Source organism: Rutilus rutilus, assembly GCF_951802725.1.
Source record: "Rutilus rutilus genome assembly, chromosome: 23".
NCBI lineage: Eukaryota > Metazoa > Chordata > Actinopteri > Cypriniformes > Leuciscidae > Rutilus > Rutilus rutilus.
The window spans coordinates 16,973,614-16,991,970 of NC_140233.1; the positions used below are offsets into that span (position 1 = coordinate 16,973,614).

At 38.2% G+C, this 18,357-nt stretch overlaps 2 protein-coding genes across 3 annotated transcripts; one reads left to right on the plus strand and one right to left on the minus strand.

Moving 5' to 3' along the window:
* Position 1: 1 nt before the first annotated feature.
* On the plus strand, positions 2 to 6,362 carry neil1 (nei-like DNA glycosylase 1). 2 transcript variants are annotated; one of them, XM_084397867.1, is made up of 11 exons: positions 2 to 79; positions 2,435 to 2,928; positions 4,271 to 4,390; positions 4,617 to 4,701; positions 4,805 to 4,898; positions 5,102 to 5,223; positions 5,302 to 5,329; positions 5,411 to 5,472; positions 5,556 to 5,757; positions 5,839 to 5,940; positions 6,043 to 6,362. In XM_084397867.1, exons 2-11 carry the CDS (start codon positions 2,471 to 2,473, stop codon positions 6,090 to 6,092), a joined length of 1,323 nt encoding a protein of 440 aa, XP_084253993.1. In that variant the 5' UTR covers positions 2 to 79; positions 2,435 to 2,470; the 3' UTR covers positions 6,093 to 6,362. The 2 variants fall into 2 exon arrangements, with proteins under 2 accessions (XP_084253993.1, XP_084253994.1); XM_084397868.1 differs by having other exon boundaries at positions 12 to 87.
* man2c1 (mannosidase, alpha, class 2C, member 1) lies at positions 6,339 to 17,654 on the minus strand. The gene is made up of 26 exons (XM_084397864.1): positions 17,466 to 17,654; positions 17,103 to 17,228; positions 16,908 to 17,031; positions 16,755 to 16,825; positions 16,500 to 16,677; positions 16,171 to 16,360; positions 15,487 to 15,593; positions 15,137 to 15,247; positions 14,689 to 14,781; positions 12,460 to 12,576; positions 12,285 to 12,380; positions 12,053 to 12,198; positions 11,734 to 11,857; positions 11,162 to 11,283; positions 10,995 to 11,080; positions 9,564 to 9,725; positions 9,320 to 9,405; positions 9,152 to 9,246; positions 8,971 to 9,075; positions 8,704 to 8,860; positions 8,455 to 8,598; positions 7,752 to 7,861; positions 7,569 to 7,648; positions 7,146 to 7,285; positions 6,950 to 7,053; positions 6,339 to 6,613 (listed from the first exon to the last, which is right to left on the minus strand). The coding sequence occupies exons 1-26, from the start codon at positions 17,564 to 17,566 to the stop codon at positions 6,499 to 6,501; spliced, it is 3,090 nt and encodes a 1,029-aa protein (XP_084253990.1). The 5' UTR covers positions 17,567 to 17,654; the 3' UTR covers positions 6,339 to 6,498.
* Between the last annotated feature and the right edge of the window lie 703 nt (positions 17,655 to 18,357).

Consider the following 18,357-nt stretch of genomic DNA (forward strand, 5'->3'; position numbering starts at 1 on the left):
CCTCCCGTGTCCCGTTTCATAAACATTAGCACACACCGCGCGAGTATCCATTATTATATAACATACATCAAGAGCAAAGGTGAGTTGGTGCACGATTCATTGAATTTAACCAGCGATTTACTGAATATGATCTTGCTGGCTATTCGGGAGCACACGTTGCAAAGCGACAATTCGTGAGCTTTGCATTATGTAGCATCTAAACATGCATGTACTAGTTGCTTGGCGCTTAAGGCAGACTTTCATAACGGCATCGTTCAACATCAGGAAAGGATTGTAAACTAGCACAGCACGCTTATCAGACGCTCTACATTACAGTACAATAAACATCAAGCAGTCCAGTTGAACTATTCTAAGCATTAGAGGCACAAATAGCCGTTTCTAAAGTATTTCTCCACCGTTTATCAAAAACATTTCTTGAAACTGTTGACAAATTGCAGGACGTAAATCGTTAGTTTTCTATGAACTTTTACACAGATTGTAGCGGCAACTGAATGTGCCGAGCTTAAAAAAAAGAAGAAGATATTATTCATTAATAATAGTTACAAATATTTGTCAGTATGTACATGCTTCATTTAGGCTAAATCTTACACTCCATTACCCATTTGGTCAGAAAAGTATTCCCATTTTCCCTAAGTTTGTCCTTAAGAAAATTGCAAACACAGACATCAGGATATTTAGACATTTTTAGACAAGTTCTGGTTTTGGCTGCAAAAAGAAAGAAAGAAGAAGAACAAAACCAACCAAGAAATAAAGCAAATTAGTTTGACTGTGAAAACAATTTAGTTTGACTTAAAATCTGATTCTTCGTTTTCTGAAGGTTAATCACCTACTTTCACTGATCATTTGTTAAGAAAAAAAAAAAAGATAAGCCTAAATTGTTGAAGTCAGCATGAAGCGGAAGTTACAATAGTCTTTTCTTCCCTGTTGTGACTATAGAGCTGGTAAGTCCCGCCCCTTCCGCTAATCCCCCTGGACCTCAAAGTTGAAAAACCGTCAATGCAAGGGAATGGGAGAAAATAATTATTTTCTGGTCCCGTTTGAATTTTGCCATGAATGTGAACATATGTTGTCTTTGAATTTTTTATAGAACTTTTCGTGTAAAGAATGCTACAATTTAGCGGGTAGAAGTTTGATACGGTTAGACTTTGTGTGAAAGCACTTTGTGGACTACAACTCTTCGCTGCTTTCGACGCGTTTGAAACGTCACCACCACTAGCACACGGCTCTAGCTCACGGATCCCGCTAAACATGACTGTGTCTTTGGTGCACTTCACCGCCTTCTTTCAGGGAGAGGACAAAATCGTTGAGGTTGGTGAAAACCACGGGTAAGTCAACTTTATGGGGTGACGTCACATAGGCGACATGTAGTCTTTCTCATTATGTCTTTTCCACAACTGCTAGCCGAAGAATCATACCATATACTGTCAAACTCGTAACATGAAAGATTATATAAAAAATTCACAGACAACATATGTTCACATTCATGGCACAATTCAAACGGGACCAGAAAATAATTATTTTCTCCCATTCACTTGCATTGACGGTTTTTCAACTTTGAGGTCCAGCGGGGTTTTACGGAAGGGGCGGGACTTACCAGCTCTATATCCGAGTGAAACAGCTACTTGAACAAGAAAGATATAGGGCGGACTTGATCGGATGGTTATGGTTTGCTATTGGTCGATCTCATGTGATTGACAGGTTGCCCCGCCCTCGTGCCAGTAAATGCGTCATCAGAGAAGAGAAGACTGCCAGAGGGAGAGTTATTTTGATTAAAGCAACACCAAAGATTCTTTTGTACCTTAAATAATGTTTCCAAAATCGTTTCAGTGGTTCATCAACTCGTAACAGGGTGAACGGCACTTCTGCATTCGCTTTGCGGCCCTCTATCCACTATAACCGCACTATGCAAGTTTGCCAGATCGGGTAGCGGATCTGTAGTTCGAATGAGACATAAGAAACTACAAATTTGACTTGCTTTACGGCAAGCGTTATAATGTCATTATTTTGTTTTTCTTCGTTTCTGATGTCGCAAAACATCATACTTTAATAAAATCATGCAACATACACTACCTTGTCTGTGGACATCGTTATTTTCAAAGCCGGTGCTGGATAAATAGCGTGCGTGCGAAGGTATAGGCTAAATTATTTACGACAGCGGTAATGGACAATTCCGCTTCCAACCTGTAGGGGGACAGAAGAGGAAAATTGCTTTGGTGTTGCTTTAAAGATTTTAAGGGTGCACATGAATAAAAAATAATGATGTGCACGGATAAATCATTTATAATAATAACTACTGTAATATTCCATTTAAAAAAAAGAATAGCAGATTCTTAGGTCCTAGAGTTGAAGAGTTGAAAGAGTTTTAGGTCCTATTTTGAACCTGATTGTGGAAAGTCGCTTGTGTGACAACAACATCTGCACCCCTTATGTTTAGGTTTTTCCACAGACTATCTTCCTTTCATGTTCGAGAATGCCGGAGGGTCCTGAGCTTCATTTGGCTAGCCTGTTTGTCAACAGGATGTGTGAAGGGCTTGTGTTTACTGGAGCCGCAGAGAAATCTGAAGTGAATAAAAATCCTGAGGTCCCATTCTGCTGCGATGCCTACGTCATCAAAGCCCAGTCCAGAGGAAAAGAGGTCATACTCACACTCACACCCTTCAAAAATGATGGTGACATTAAACGCAAGGTCGTTAAACATCAGTCTCAGCATCCGATGGATGTGGTTTTCCGATTTGGGATGTCAGGGTTTTTCCGCTTCACCTCAGAAGACGATCTTCCAAAACATGCCCACCTGCGGTTCTACACTAATGAGAGCCCACGCAGGGTTCTGAGTTTTGAGGACACACGCAGATTCGGCAGCTGGCAAGCAAATGGGACCTGGCAAAAAAACAGAGGGCCTTGCGTCATGTTTGAGTACGAGAGCTTTAGGTGAGGGATTCACTGAACTCTAATAATCATATTGTACACATTAAACGTATATCAGAAATTAGCATAAAAGATTAGGTTTCTGTTAAGATAACAGGAAGTGTACACATACAGGAAATACATAGGCTACATACAAAAAAAAATCCTGGCCAAAATATATTTTAAATATATTGTAAGAATATGTTGTAAACAGTTAAGTTCTGGTTAAATATATTTTTGAAAGTGAAAATATATTTTGTTTCAACCTTCATATACCAAAATATATTTCAAATGCAAGAAAATACATTTCCAACCGTACAGTAGCCCTACATTTAGACAAAATGCCAAGATGGATGGAACATCACACCACATTTCGCATAACGAAACTATATTTTATATCCATAATTTAAAATGCGTTAGATGAATTTTAAACCCGTACAGAAAAAAACACATTCATTTCCGCATGTTGTCCACTTTTGTACAAATGTCTTCCCAAAAAAATACAGCGATTGATCACGGCATTCAGAAGATTTTTTTTCCCCCTCAAATTTACTCGATAACAGCCTTATTGTCTTATCGCACACATGTTATTTTTTTATTATTATTATATATATATTTTTTGTAATTTAATACAAGTGTAATATAACAATTATAGCGTTTAAATGTATATCAAATAAAAAAGAAATTTAAATATTTAAAAAAGTGGCTAGATTTACGATGTTAATAACTGCGTCATCATTTGCGTGCACAGACTTTTGGCGTAACGTTAGAGCATGCGCCTCATTTTGCTTTAACGGTCAACTACCAGCGGGAGTTCTCAGTGGAAAAGGTATACATTTCGTTTTAGTCATCATTTAGCATAATGTTAATTGTCACTTTAGATGCATAGTGTGTTGTATTTTTAAGGGTTTGTAACTTTATTTTTCAATTTAACGCCCTGTTTGGTTCATTTGAATTTGAAAGCTTAGACTTTGTTTCAAATAGCCTAAAAAGTAACAAAGATTATTCAGATTTGGATGGAACCAGCGCTACAAACAATATTTTTGTTCATAAAAGATCAATTCATGCGATTTAAGTTTCGGTCCAGCAAGATAAGAAACGATTCAAATCGAGAAAATGTTATTTTCAACCCAGCCCTAGACATATTTTATGCCAAGCATATTTCATGGTGCGTCTTCGACATTTTGGTGTACAACTCAATTAATCTCTGTAGTTACATAGAAATTGGCAGGTAATTAAGGTTACTCACTTACTGGTTTAGTAGTTTGATGCTAACGTTACTGTCGGTGGAAATGCGATTAATATGAAAGGGCCAGTTTACGATTCAATGGGTTGATAACTTAGTATGTGTGTTTAAATATTTCAGGGAGAATGTTCTTTCAAATATATCTGACAAGGCATTTGACAAACCCATCTGTGAGGCTCTCTTAAATCAGAAGTATTTCAACGGGATTGGGAACTATCTTCGAGCAGAGATTTTGTTCAGGTAACTCCCTTTCCAATGTTTTCTACGTTCTAAATAAATTGTGTATCTCAACTTTGAGAATAAAACCACGTTGTCTATGTGAAAAATCCCCTTTTTTTTTCTTTTTTTACTTAATTGTACATTAAACCATTGAACCATTCCTCTCTTTGATGGCCTACTGTCATGACCATCTAAATCTGATTATGAGAAAAAGGAACTGATTGTTTTCCCCACACATCCTTTTCAGATTACAAATCCCACCATTTGTGAAGGCGCGGACAGTTCTAGAGGGAATTGAGCAGAAAAATGAGGATAAAAAGGAGATCAAAAAGGTTACGTTTTAGAGGCGAAGAATCTGACCCTATAGTTAGTGTATTAATAGGCACTTTGTTTGGCATTAATCATTCATGGCTCTCTCTGTTCGGTTTCATCCAGACAACAGATACTGCTGGAAAGAAGGGGGTGAAGGTTGAAACCCTAGACCTCCTTTCTTTGTGTCACACTGTTCCCTTGGAGGTGGTGCAATTGGGTTGGTTTACACACTACATTTAATTGTGATATATTCATTTATCAACTGCTATTTTGCACAGCTGTGCATGACGGTACATGCATACCCATCACATTCTGAATAACATGTTATCTCAGATTTGTTGTTGTGTCAGGGAAATTGCCTTTTTAGCTTCAGATCGGTATTCGTGCAACTGATTTTTTACTTCATTTTTATATAATTAGGTGAAAATGGCTATAAACCAGCAAAAGCTGAATATTCTGTGCTACAAGCCTGGATGCAGTGTTACTGTGTGGATGGAATGAACTCATTAAGTGACCACAATGGACGGACAATTTGGTTCAAAGTACGTAAATCTTTGTAAAATTATATTTCTAAACCTGGAAACCATTAAGTAAAATGTTATTTAAATGCTTTGTTTCAGGGGGATCCTGGTCCTATGGTGCCCAAAGGTAAAACCACTCTGCAATTTAAACAGATGATTTATTCCTAAGAATTTTTGTCACTTATAACTAAAAAATATTTCCCATTAGGTGCCAAATCTCGCAAAAATATGTGGAAAATACAGAAAGATCACGATTATACTGATTCAAAGGTGAAAAGCAGTTACTTTTTTTATTTTTTTAAACTTGGGTTCATGAACAGATACAAGAACATTAAACGTCTGCTTCACTCTAGAAAGCCAAAAAGACTCACACCGAGAGCATTGCAATAGAAAAGCCTGCCAAGAAAAAGGACAACATAAAGGTAAAGAAAGAAAGTGCAACCTCTAAAGCACAAGGTGGTTCAAAAAGGCAGAAAAAAGACACAAAGAGGGTCAGTACAGAACCTGCAGATGAGAACACAAAGTCGAAAAAAAGAGGAAAGAGAAGCTCAAAAGGTTAGAATCTTACATTCTCCATTTGTATTTTTACTTTAAGTATTATACAATGATTTCACTGCCATGTTGTCCTTTTTTAAGTTCCTCCAAGGACTGGAACTAACAAAATCAAAGGCCAACATGTGGAGGAAGTGATTAAAACTAAAAGGAATTCCGTCACCTGCAAGGAAACTGCAACAAAAGGTATGAATTCAGTCGTGGCCTTTAAATACAGAAGCTGACTGTGCTCAGTGAGTTGTGGCGTCTTGGGTAGCTGATTCAGTCTTTCTCTGGATTCTTTTGTAGCAAAGCCACAGAGGAGAAGTAGTGGCACAAGACGAGGCCGTTCAAGATGATGACTTAAATCGGTATACTTTTCAAAAGGAGATGAAACTACTGTAATGGACCACTTAGACCTTTTATATTCAGTAAAAACATCATAATCTATTTTTAACATAAAATATGTATGCAAAAAATACCTGAAATATATTAAAAAACATTTCCTTAAATTCTAATGTTTAATCGACCATCTTGCCTTTTCTTTCCAAAATATCACTTCAATGGTAAGAGATTTGAGACGAAATAATAACAGGAACAATACATTGTAAATCAAACATTGAAATTTATTTAATTAAACAAATAATTAAACTTAAGTGAAAAGTTTTATAAAGGTGAAAATGTGTGTGTGCAACCGTAAATTTTACTCAGGGACTTACAAGGGATTTAAGTACCTGCGTCACAACTGATACGGATTGAAATGATTCACTGTATAATTAAGAGGAGAGATCTGATCTGAAAGGGTTTGAACGTTAAGGATATTCCAGAAGTGGTCTTTGACACAGGAATGCTGGGATCAGGACGCTCCAGGAGATCACAACTGTAAAGACAGTAAGTTATTTATTAGTGTTCTTGACAATACAAAAACAGAAGATTAGTGTTCATTTGCTGCGTTCCAGTCCACTTTTAGACACGCACTTGCGAACTTCCCTAAGCACTTCCCCTCGAGGGAATCCCCGCCGCCATTTTGAAGTGCGTTCCACTTCGTGAAGTGGACGAGGGAAGTTTAGATGGACAGACCCTCGTTCCCTCAATTTTGACCGAGGGAGCGAGTCTACTTCATATGTACACTTCAGGCACCTATATGTCCCACAATGCAGTTAGCGAGTGAAGGGCATGACAATTTTGGACTGGAATGCAGCCATTGTTTACTCACTGCCAGGCTTCTTTCACTAGGAGGGAAGTTGACAAAGTCGCAGTCACACTGCTTCCGTGAGACTCGTAGAGGCGAATAAGAAGGGCATTCTCTCTCTCTTCCGCCTGTGAGAAAAAAGGAAACTTGAGTTTGTGCTGACGCAGTGGGCAAAATCTGTTTGGAAAGGTTACCGTCTGGTCATTTCATGAACGGGCACCTGTTTTATGGTCTCCAGGATGACAGCAGGCGAATTAACAGAGAACGCACTCAAGGGTTCAGAAATAGCACCATGATAGACACGGAGCGGGAAGTTCAGGTTGTAGGCATACTGGATAACTGAAGCTTCCTGGAAGGGACCTTTTCAGACAATGATTTTATTAATGGGTGACTGGAAATTACTTCTAATGGTGATGATACACAGGGCAACTTTTTGAGTAATGTTGCTGGGCAATCTTGCCGACCGATTGTTGCTTAGGCACTTTCCCACTGAAAATGGGCAATACATTTCTATCTGGATAATTTAGATCGGTCATGGGACCTGTGTCTCATCTTGTTGCCCGTTGACGACAACATTGCCCAGCAACATTGCTCAAAAAGTTGCACTGTGTACCTTAATAGTTTAGATTTGAGATGTACCAACCTGTATGTGGCATTAATGCGTAGGTAAAATTATGACGCCCCATATCTGCATTGGCATCTGGCGCTTTTGGAGCCCGCAATCTGTGGAAAAAAACAGTGGTGTTAGCAAAACATCTTAATGACCGGTCTGTACTTGTGTCAGAAAAATACTGCCATGTTTGTTCATTCTGCATGGGTAGCTTACAGGGACAAGGTCATGATGTTTTCATGGACCGAGTAGCCGTATTTGGAGTCATTAAGAAGAGCCACGCCAAAGCCATGCTCAGACAGATCAGCCCATTTGTGTCCCCACACCTATTAAATAAATCATAGAAATAACGTAATATTCTCCAAGGGAACATTAAACCACAGACATTATAAAAGAGGAGAGATGGCAGCTGCTGAGAAACCCATGCTGGGTTTGTAGGAAGCAAAGTCCTATCTTCAAATTAAAAGAATCAGTCATCCCATTGGAAAAGACATGGTCCTTTTGGTTTTGAACATGCAAGTGCTTTCATTGGACCAACCAGAAAAAGGCTGTTTTAGCCTGATTTGAGCTAAAACCGATTTTTAGTCGATTTTATTGGTGCTTGAACAGGTTACTGAAATGTACACTTGGCAAAAAGAGTCCCAAACAAAGTACTTGACATGAACTTGGGCATCTTGTAGCCTATTCTCACACAAGGCCAACAAGACTGTTAGGTGTCCCATTTATAATTTTATGTTTCTAAAGGGTGCTCACGTGCACCTCTTATTAGCCACAATGCTCCCTCATTGTGCCCTTTTTCCAAGTCTTGAGGAAGACTGCTAGGATTGAATGCAACATTTAGAATAGGACCAGTTTTTGGCCATTCAGAAAGATAGGGGCTATACTTCTAATACCAGAAAATAACCCAAGTTTGCAGTACCTCAAAGCGAGCCCAGTCCCAGGAGGTGTTTCTATGAGTGGGCCTCTGCAAGTGTCCGAATTGGATCTCATAGGTAGCGTTTGGGCTGCGCACCTGCACGGGGAACTCCACCTTCAGAAACTTATGTGCCTCTTCCCAGTCCACCTGTAAACAAGATATCCATTGCGCTTTATAGAGTTTCTTGAACAGCTGGGTGATTAAATATCAAGCATAAGATGACAAACTTAGTTGTAATTCATAATTCCTCACCTGCGTATTGAATTTAATATAGGGGCAGCAAGCATCCAGAATAATCTCCTGTCTTATGGTGCTATTTCCGCTGATCCTTAGCGAAAAGGAGACGCTGCCCTGAACCCCCCCAGATCTCACTACCTTAGCCGGCTCGACAAGCTCAATTACAGGCTTCCTGGGAAAGTAGATTTATTGCCATCATTGTTATGACATTAACTTGGGTTCACACGGAGTTCGAAGCTGGAATCTGATCCCTCCCACTGATGTAACAAGAAACATGCTCACCTTGTCTGAAGGTGGTAGTCCATCACATCCCAAGCGTCCCAATACAGAGGCACATCATCGAACAAAGAAAACTGGTTTCCAAAGCCACCCTCAGAAATGGTTTCCCTGAGGTCATAACATAGTTCTATAAACAACCCTACAAGATTGCGCACTCTGCTTGAAGGCCAACATTATGACTCACCTGTTTGTTTGGACTAAATGCAGGGACATCAATCGACCTTTTTGGTCAATTGTGGCCTTCAAAAGGCCATTCTCCATCAAAATGGTCCCATCGACCTGTATCACAAAGAGCAACCACTGAATGACGAAAATGTGTGGGATGAAGAAAATGTCCAAGGGAATTAAGTACCATCATTGTGACGGAGACTGTAGGCTCTATAGGCTCAGCCATCTCGGTGACTTGGGCTACACCCACGCTGGGTACTCTCACCAAGGCTGTGGAAACAGGGGATATAATAGAGGATGTGCTTCAATGAGCCTTACTGTACTTTAATAAAATCTTACCTTGTCATTAGATATGAATAGAAGATATCTTTGAGGTTTACCCAAAAGAAGGTCATCTGAACAATGCATGCTTTGTTAGTGGGAAGTACCTAATCTTATTTTAGTGCCCTCCCCTGGCAGTGAAATGACTTCAGTTCTCTCCCAGGGTAAAGTATTCAGTACAGCTGTGCTGGATCCTACACCCTTGTCAGGAGACGATCCCAGTGATTCACAAGCAGCAAGAAGTAGTCTAGACCCTGCGGTGCGTATCTCTGAAAACAAAGTTCATTAGGTTATACTCATCGTGATCTTCATCAATATATTATCACTTATGTTAGCTTTGTCATACTTTAAAAATGATAAAAGTTAACGGGTTGTATATTTCAGTTTTTTGTCATAGTTTACTCATCTTCATTTTGTTCCAAACCAAACATAATCGGATGATGTGAGAGTTCTAGGGGGTAATAACTCATTTTGATGACAAGCTTTGGCTCAGGCATTTAAGGATGACTAAAACAACTTTTGAGATGATTTGCAATGGGATTGGTCTGCTGGTGAATCCAGTTTTCCATTCACACAATCTGTTGACGCAAAGTCAATCTTTTTTTGTGCATTGAAGAATTTGTTTGGTAAATCATATCTGTCAAATCATATCATATCAAATCTTGTTGAGGTATTCAAATATGCCATGTGAGGACATGCACTAGTTTTGATGTCAGAGATGCCAAGTACCACTAGTTCTCACAGGTCTTGTAACCGCACATGCTGCCTCAAATATGAACATGCAGAAGTGTGAATGAGATTTGAGACCTAATATGCCAAAGGTCACAAATTTCAGAAAATGACCTCAATTTCAACATTTAACACAAAGCTATCATATAAAAAATGTTGTACTTTTATGAGTTTTTTAAAAGCTAGACACAGACAAGCCCAATTCACTTTTATGGTATGGAAAATAATTATTTTGTGTTCCACTGAAAAAAGACAATAATAGACTAAAAGTTGTCAAAAACATGAGGTTGAGTAAATGATGCCAGAATTGTCAAGTATCTCTTTAACATTAGTAATTGTAATATTAAAACTGAACTTTAGAACTAAATATTAGGGATGCACCGATATGAACATTTTGGTTGCTACCGATAATCAATTATTTATATTTGAATGCCGATAACCGATATATTGGCCGATAAATTAATACACTTTTTATATCATTTTTGAGAGCCTGATTACAAAAACAAAAGTCTCACTATTAAAAGCCATATACCAAGCACACAATTATAATGATGTTCTTACTATAATTGTATGTAGACTTGCGCTGCACATGTTGCATTAACTGTATTTTTCTTGTCGAAGTGATTCCAATCATATTTCAAGCAATTAAAAAAAAATAATGGCGAACATGATGCACATCTGAAGTGTCTCAGAAGGAAATAATCCATTATTTATCGGCTTTAATATATCGGCCACAGTCCGATAACATTAAAATTAACATTGTGCATCCCTATAAAATATGCAGACCGTGGTAAAGGCAGATGGTTTACCATCATAGTACTGTAAAGCATCCTCAACAACCATCTCAATACAGCTGCCAGGAATCACATCATGGAACTGATTGAGTAGAAGCAATCTGAAATAAAGACATGCAGAGAGCCACTTGAGACTTCAGCTATGCTCTTATCATCAGAACATTTAATGCTTGAGCACTTGCCTCCACAGTTCTTGAAGTTTGCATGCTGGATATTTGAAGCTATCTCTTTTACACAAGGCCAAACAGCTAGCCACCTCAACGTCATGAAGCAGAACTTCACATTGACGGTTTCCCAATTTTATCTACAGAGAAAGAAACGACAAATTAAAGGGGGCCTTCCCATCCAAGTTGACTCAGAACATAAATAAAAACCAAGCTGATCAATCAGAAACTGACAGTTTTGATGTAGGAACAATTGGCATATTAACAAATGACAACTCCCTTATATATCAACGCCTATGTAATTATTCAGCAGACCTCCCTTGATGAATAATGTTGTGAACTACGTCAGTAAGTGGAGGTTAGCCAATCATAAGTCATTTACACAAAGTCTTAAAGGTACAGTAACCAAAATCAGCCAGATTTCCTCTTACGACAGAGCGAGAATAGAAAGTAAAACAAAACTGTTTTTAATGCAAAATCTTGACTATCAAAAGAAGTTGACGCGTTATATGCATCTTTATCAAATCAACAATGAAAATGAATGCAGTTAGGAAGTGCACTATTAGGGGGATTGGAAGATGGACACACACCTTTGCTTGTGTGGTATAAGTGCCATTATGTAGCTCAAGGAAGAGCTCGCCAACCCATGTGCACAGAAGGGATGAGTCCGCTTCCAGCTGAGAGAACAGGACATCAGGACTTGACATCTGAACCCTGGATGACATAATCATGTTCATTAAATCTCACATCAAACTGACGACTCATTCTGGTAAGTATTTTTGAATAACGTCATGAATGCATCACAGGATAAGTAAATTATAATATTTATATTTTTCTATAGTCTGTATAAATATCAGGAAATGAGTGTTTTTGTGTTACACCCTCAGAAAGGTGAAAAAGGAAACTGACTTTGGCAGACAATCTGTGTCCCGGACACGCTGTAGACGGTCAAGCATTAACTGTGTTGGGCCACCGCCACCGTCGCCGAAACCAAACAGGGCTGCGCTGTGATTGGCTCGTCCCTTGTCTTTGTTGTTCTTCACTGTGTTAATCAGCTGTGTTGAGTCAAAGGAAGGAGAAATGAGCTGGCCCTTCATTCGAGGGAGCTCGCAAATGATACATTACATGACGAAAAACGTACATCTTCCACTTTACCCTTCATCTCATAGGAGTTACCCGGAGGAAAATGAGTGAGAACCGGTGTCCCATCAATACCTTCCCAAAAGAACGTGTTATGCTGGTGGACAGAGGAATCATGAACATCACAAACAACCATAATAAGGGTTTTCATATGTACAGATGTGATAGGCACCCACCGGAAATGTGTTAACAAGGTTCCAGCTCAGCTTCTGAGTAAGAAAACGAGAGATTCCACATCCTTTCATGATCTGAGGCAGCTGTGCGGAGTAGCCAAAAGTGTCTGGCAGCCAGAACTGTGCGAGATACAGTAGACAGTGAATTAGTACAGGAAGTGAGTGGGTTTTTTTAATAACAGTGACTAGCATACTGTATAAGATATACATAGTCATAATCAGACTAGACAACAGTTACTTTTTACTGATTGTATGTATGTGTAATTCACACAATGGCAGTAAATGATCATATAGTTTATGTACATTAAGTCTAAGGAAATACTTGTTTTTATCGTCTGCAACGTATCCACCTTTTTCCTAAGCCCCATGATGCTTTGCACAAATTATGGGAGTAACTTCCGTTAAACTGTAAACCAGGGGTTTTCTAAGTGTGGGGGCGCCAGAGCAGAGAGTGCGCGGAGAGTGGTACAAGTTATTGCCTGATAATTAGTTTAAATTAATAAATAAAAAAAAGTTAAATTGTTATTATTCTGAAAATAAGGCCTTGTTTATTACATCTTGATGCCCAATTCTGATGTTACCTTTATCCGATTTTTTTGACCGTCCGTTTACACATTCTTTCAACTGTGACCCATATACAATTCATGAGTTTACACTTTCCATACTATCTGAAACATTGCGCATGCTTAAAGGGTTAAATTCTCTTGCACAGATGGACGAACGCGAAATATGCTTGATGCTAGCTCTGCGATATAAGCAAAGTTCGCCAAACATCACCATGATTTTGAGGCGGAGGAGGACGATAAGTGCCATCATTGCAGCATGATCATACGCTTCAGTTATTGCGCCATTGGGTAAGTTGTGTCAAAAGGGAGGCCCACTGTCTTAGACTTTGAAAACCCCTGCCGTAAACAATTAGCAAAAGGTTCGCTCTATGAACATAATAAGCATTTTCAAAAACTGAGTATAACGATAATGTTGGTAACCAGACAGTTGACGGCAGCCATTTACTTCCATAGTAGGGAAAAAAATCCTATGGAAGTCAATGGCTGCTGTCAACTGTCTGATCACCAACATTCTTGAGGTGTGTACCAACAAGGTGAGTCAATTATGACAGAATTTTCATTTTTGGGTGAATTATCTCTTAAATACAAAAATGTTCATTATCTGGAACATTGAGTGATACAATTTTAAAGTAATTTCCATCATTTTGACAGACAATATTGTATTTACCTGCTTTAGAAACATTTCCAGTGAACACTGCTAACAGGGATTAGAAGTGAAAAGGGGAGACAATTACATTTGAATGAGATCCTTCTTAGTGCATTCCAGTGAATTATTCATGAGGTTAGAAATCGGGAAGAGCAGACCACAAACGCACAGTATTTGTTGTCTTGTTATACTGTTACAGCGGAATACAATGACAAAGAGGAAATAATGAGGAGGAAAAGAACGCAGCAACTGAAAGCTTTTGCCATCGATATTCTTGTCACATTAAAATACTAATCTCCTGACGTCTGATAATAGAATATAAAGGAGATTTTTTTCAGCACATTCAGTCAAACTGACAGATAAGGATTATTTGTAGCACAACCTAATGAGTTGAAATGATTTGTCTCAGTCTTTTTGAACGGAACTTCCCCAAACCGGAAGTGCCTCCCATAATCTAAAAACGCAGTAGGCTCTTTAAGAAAAAGATGGATAGACGGGTATCGGCCGTTAAGCAACTGAGCGCCAGTAGCTTATGCTTATGCTGTGATTATGCATAACTATTCGTCAATGTCTTGTTCCGGGAGTCATATGCAAATGTCTTTGCCCATATTTTCCCATGTGAAAAACATTTTAAGCTATGACACTTGCAGGATAAAGTTTGATTTCTCATGACAGAACCACTTTTAAAAGGTTTGGTTAATTAAGATGAATTTCTTGTCGTTGTACTCTGTTACTTTATCTCATCTCAAGGTTGTGTCTGACAGATATACAGCCTCATGTGCCCTCCTTTCAGGTTATCATGGCCTCCTCAGCCTTGGAGGAGAGAAGATATGCACTGGTTTTCTTTCCTAATCTGTCCTTTCCCAGTAAATTTCAAAGATTTCAAGACCTGGTTGATTGTGTGACCATGAGTTACTGCATCAAATTCAACACTGATAATGATGTAAAAAAAACAAACAATGTAAACTGTATTGTTATGGGACTGAATGTACCTATTTGTTTTTAGACAAGCAGAAGTACCTCTTTACAGTAATGTCCAAATTCATCCTTGAAGAAGTTCTGGCCGTGTAGAAAATGTCTGACCATTGACTCCCCAGATGGCAAGTTTCCATCCTGATACAAAGTAACAGACCAAATAAGCTTGTTAAAGGGTTGGTTCACCCCATAATGAAAATTCTGTCATTAATTACTCACCCTCATGTCGTTCCAAACTCGTAAGACCTTTATTTAACCACTGTAGTCACATGGACTATTTTCACATTTCCGGCCCTTGAAAGTGAGCATTGCGTTGCTGTCAATGAAGGGGACCGAAAGCTCTCGGATTTCATAAAAAATATCTTTATTTTGTGTTCAGAAGATGAACGAAGGTCTTACGGGTTTGGAATGACATGAGGGTGAGTAATAAATGACGGAATTTTCATTTTTGGGCGAACTATGCGGTGAAGAAACATAAACAACAGTGTCCTACCATCTCTACCCACGTGCCTCCAACTGGAATAAACTGGCCTTTCTGCACAAAGCGCTTGATCTCTGAGAACAGACCCGGATACCAGCTCTTCACCCACTGGAACTGTTGTGCCTGCACAAACACATCTGTGTTTTTATCATTTCATTGACATCCATTGCTTAATACTGAGCTTATTATATTTTTTTTATCCCTTAACCCTAAAAATTATTTTTACAAATGATTCTTTTACATTTTAACTATCCCAACATTTAGTATGTTTATTAAGCATTTTCAATTGGCTGATGGCAAAAGTGAAGGCAATTCCTTCTCGCTGTGCCTAAAAAGAAAGAAAATTTGTAACAAAAACGTACTTGGGAGCATGTAAAGACAAACTCTGGGTTCTTCTCCATCAGTCTGATCACAGTGACCCAGCTGCGAGCACACTTCCTGATGGTCTCTTCATACGGCCACAACCAAGCTGAGGACGGGATTGAACACATTCAACAAGATTTCCTATGTACACTACCATTCAAAAGTTTGGGGTCGATATGATGTTGAATGTTTTTGAGAGAAGACTCTTATGCTCACAAGTCTGCGTTTATTTAATCAAATACAATAAAAACAGTAATATTGTGAAATATTATTACAATTTAACATGATGACTATCCTATTTTATCACATTTAGAAATTTTCAGCATCATTACTCCAGTCTTTAGTGTCACGTGATCCTTCAGAAATCATTCTAATATGCTGATTTGAATATGTTCTTATTATATTCAATGAAAAAAAAAAAAAGTTGTGCTGCTTAATATTCTTGTGGATGCAAAAAAAATTTTTCTGGATTCTTTGATGAATAGAAAAAAACAGCATTTATTTAAAATAGACTTTTTAACAACGTAAAAGTCTATAATCTGAGTTTTGATCAATGTAATGTGTACCTGCTGAATAAAGTGATAATTGCTTTCAAAAATAAAAAAATCTGACCCAAACTTTTAAACATTAGTGTATAACGAAGAAAAAAATAATGAAGTGAAGCAATACTTCTTTAATATTACCCGAGTCAATATGGCAGTGGCCCATGGCATGAACCACATGTTGGCTTTCCCCATTTTTCTGGGCAAAAAACTTCTGGGCTAGACTTCGAGCAGCAGCAAATGAACTAGGATTGGCTGGATCGCACAGATTCACCATCTCATTGGCTGTAAACAAGGCCTGGAATCCACGCTGCTCTCCATCTCCTAGTAACTGTGCAAACATAGCAAAAAAATTAGACCGGGAATGTTTACATTTTTGTTCTACTGTTCACTTTAAAGGCAGGGTAGGCGATTTGTTCCTGAAACATTGCCTACCCTACCTTAAACATCACAGTTCAATGTGAAAATACCTTGACAATGTCCACAAGCATCTCAAAGTCGGTGAGAAGCTCCCTAACATCTCGATTGAAAACAACAAGCTCGGCCTTCTGGAGAGTGAACTTCCTCTTTGGGTCGGGGGCGGCAATCATGGAACCTTGTCCGGCTCCAAAAAGTCCATTACATGCAAGTTCCACGTATAGGGTAATGCTTAAATATGAGATTAAAGCATGAAAATGGAAGCAAATGTATATCAGTTTAGAGTCAGACTTTAGATTTCCACTAACCCATGAGGTTCACTGTCCTTCAAGCACTCGGTCAGAGTATAGCTGGTCTTCTCACCTTCTTTGGTCAAACCCTGAAAAATAATTCACAATGCGTGAACTCTTAAATGTTAACTGTCATTCATGAGATCATGATCTGGTCTTGGGTTTCCACACCTGAACTGGTTGGTGATCCCGCCACACCATCCCCTCTCCATCGCTCTCCCATCTCAAATGGACCTCCTTCTCTCGCCAGGCCTCTGGGATCTTCAAAACCACTTTGAACCAGCACGTCCACCATCTGCCACACAGTTTTAGTCAATACACTAGTGCTATACAGTTTATTGGACAGTAAACATTTACACATCTTACGTGGGTCCGAATGCATCACCAACGCTACAAGGCTGAAAGTTTTGCTGGATGGCTTCTGAATAAGGAATTCTCTTCTCCGAAAGAAACGCAGTGATGGACTCAAGTGGATGAGTGTCTCCAAACAGTCTGCAGTGAAGGAGAGTGTTTACATCACTGCTCACAACAAACTACCAAACAAGGTCAAAGGTCTTAATTAACCTTCAATAACTCGTTTACAAGAAAAAAAAAACAAAAACAAATATTCATTAGTTTAAAGACATATTAAGTACAAATAGTTAGTTTAACATAAAAACTGATAAGTGAATTTGCATGAACACTAATAATTAAATATCAAACATTATTAGAGGAAGTGCACTGGCTTACCTTCCTCTAAGATTGCAGTCCGTGAAATATATATCGGAGGTAAACTTCTCCGCTCGCTCCAGTAGAGTCCGTCTGTTTTTCAGTACGGGTTGGTGGTACATGATTAAAAAACGAATGTAGTTATGAATGAACAGATCAGCTCCAGACGCGTCTCTGTATTAGCACCCGGAAGTACTTTGACAATAACAATAGTCTGTAAATGCCGTGATGAACACTAGAGGACGCCATTGCACCATGTGTTTCCAAAAATATAAGCATGGCCGGTGTCATGAGAAATCGAGTCCCCTCTTAACCATCATGATTATACTTGTACATACGAACGATATTAATTTAAAATATGTTAAGCTTAATAGTGCATAATAAATCAAATTGAACGTAATTTCTATCTCTTGATAAATTGTTACAATAATAATCTAATAATAATTTAACATTATTACGCTAACTGAAATATTTGGACATTTAACACTAAAATTAAAACGTAATAACATTTTAAATTATTCTGAATAAATGTAGGGTAAGTATATAATGCATGCATTTATAAACTAAGCTATCATGCTTATCGGATATCTGTATATGTTCTATCTATCTATCTATCTATCTATCTATCTATCTATCTATCTATCTATCTATCTATCTATCTATCTATCTATCTATCTGTGTCTGTGGCATGTTTGTCAAGGAGACAACATTGTCAGTGAAGAGCTTGAGATGAAATAAGAGATGTGATGTGTGCATAGAACAAAGATAAGGTAAATATCACAATATTTGTATTGTTTGTCCAAATGTTTTTATGTATTTCTAATTTGTATTATTGTTTTCAATATATGAATATATTTCAAATTATATTAGTAAACATATAATAATATGAAATCATATTAATAACATAGGCTAA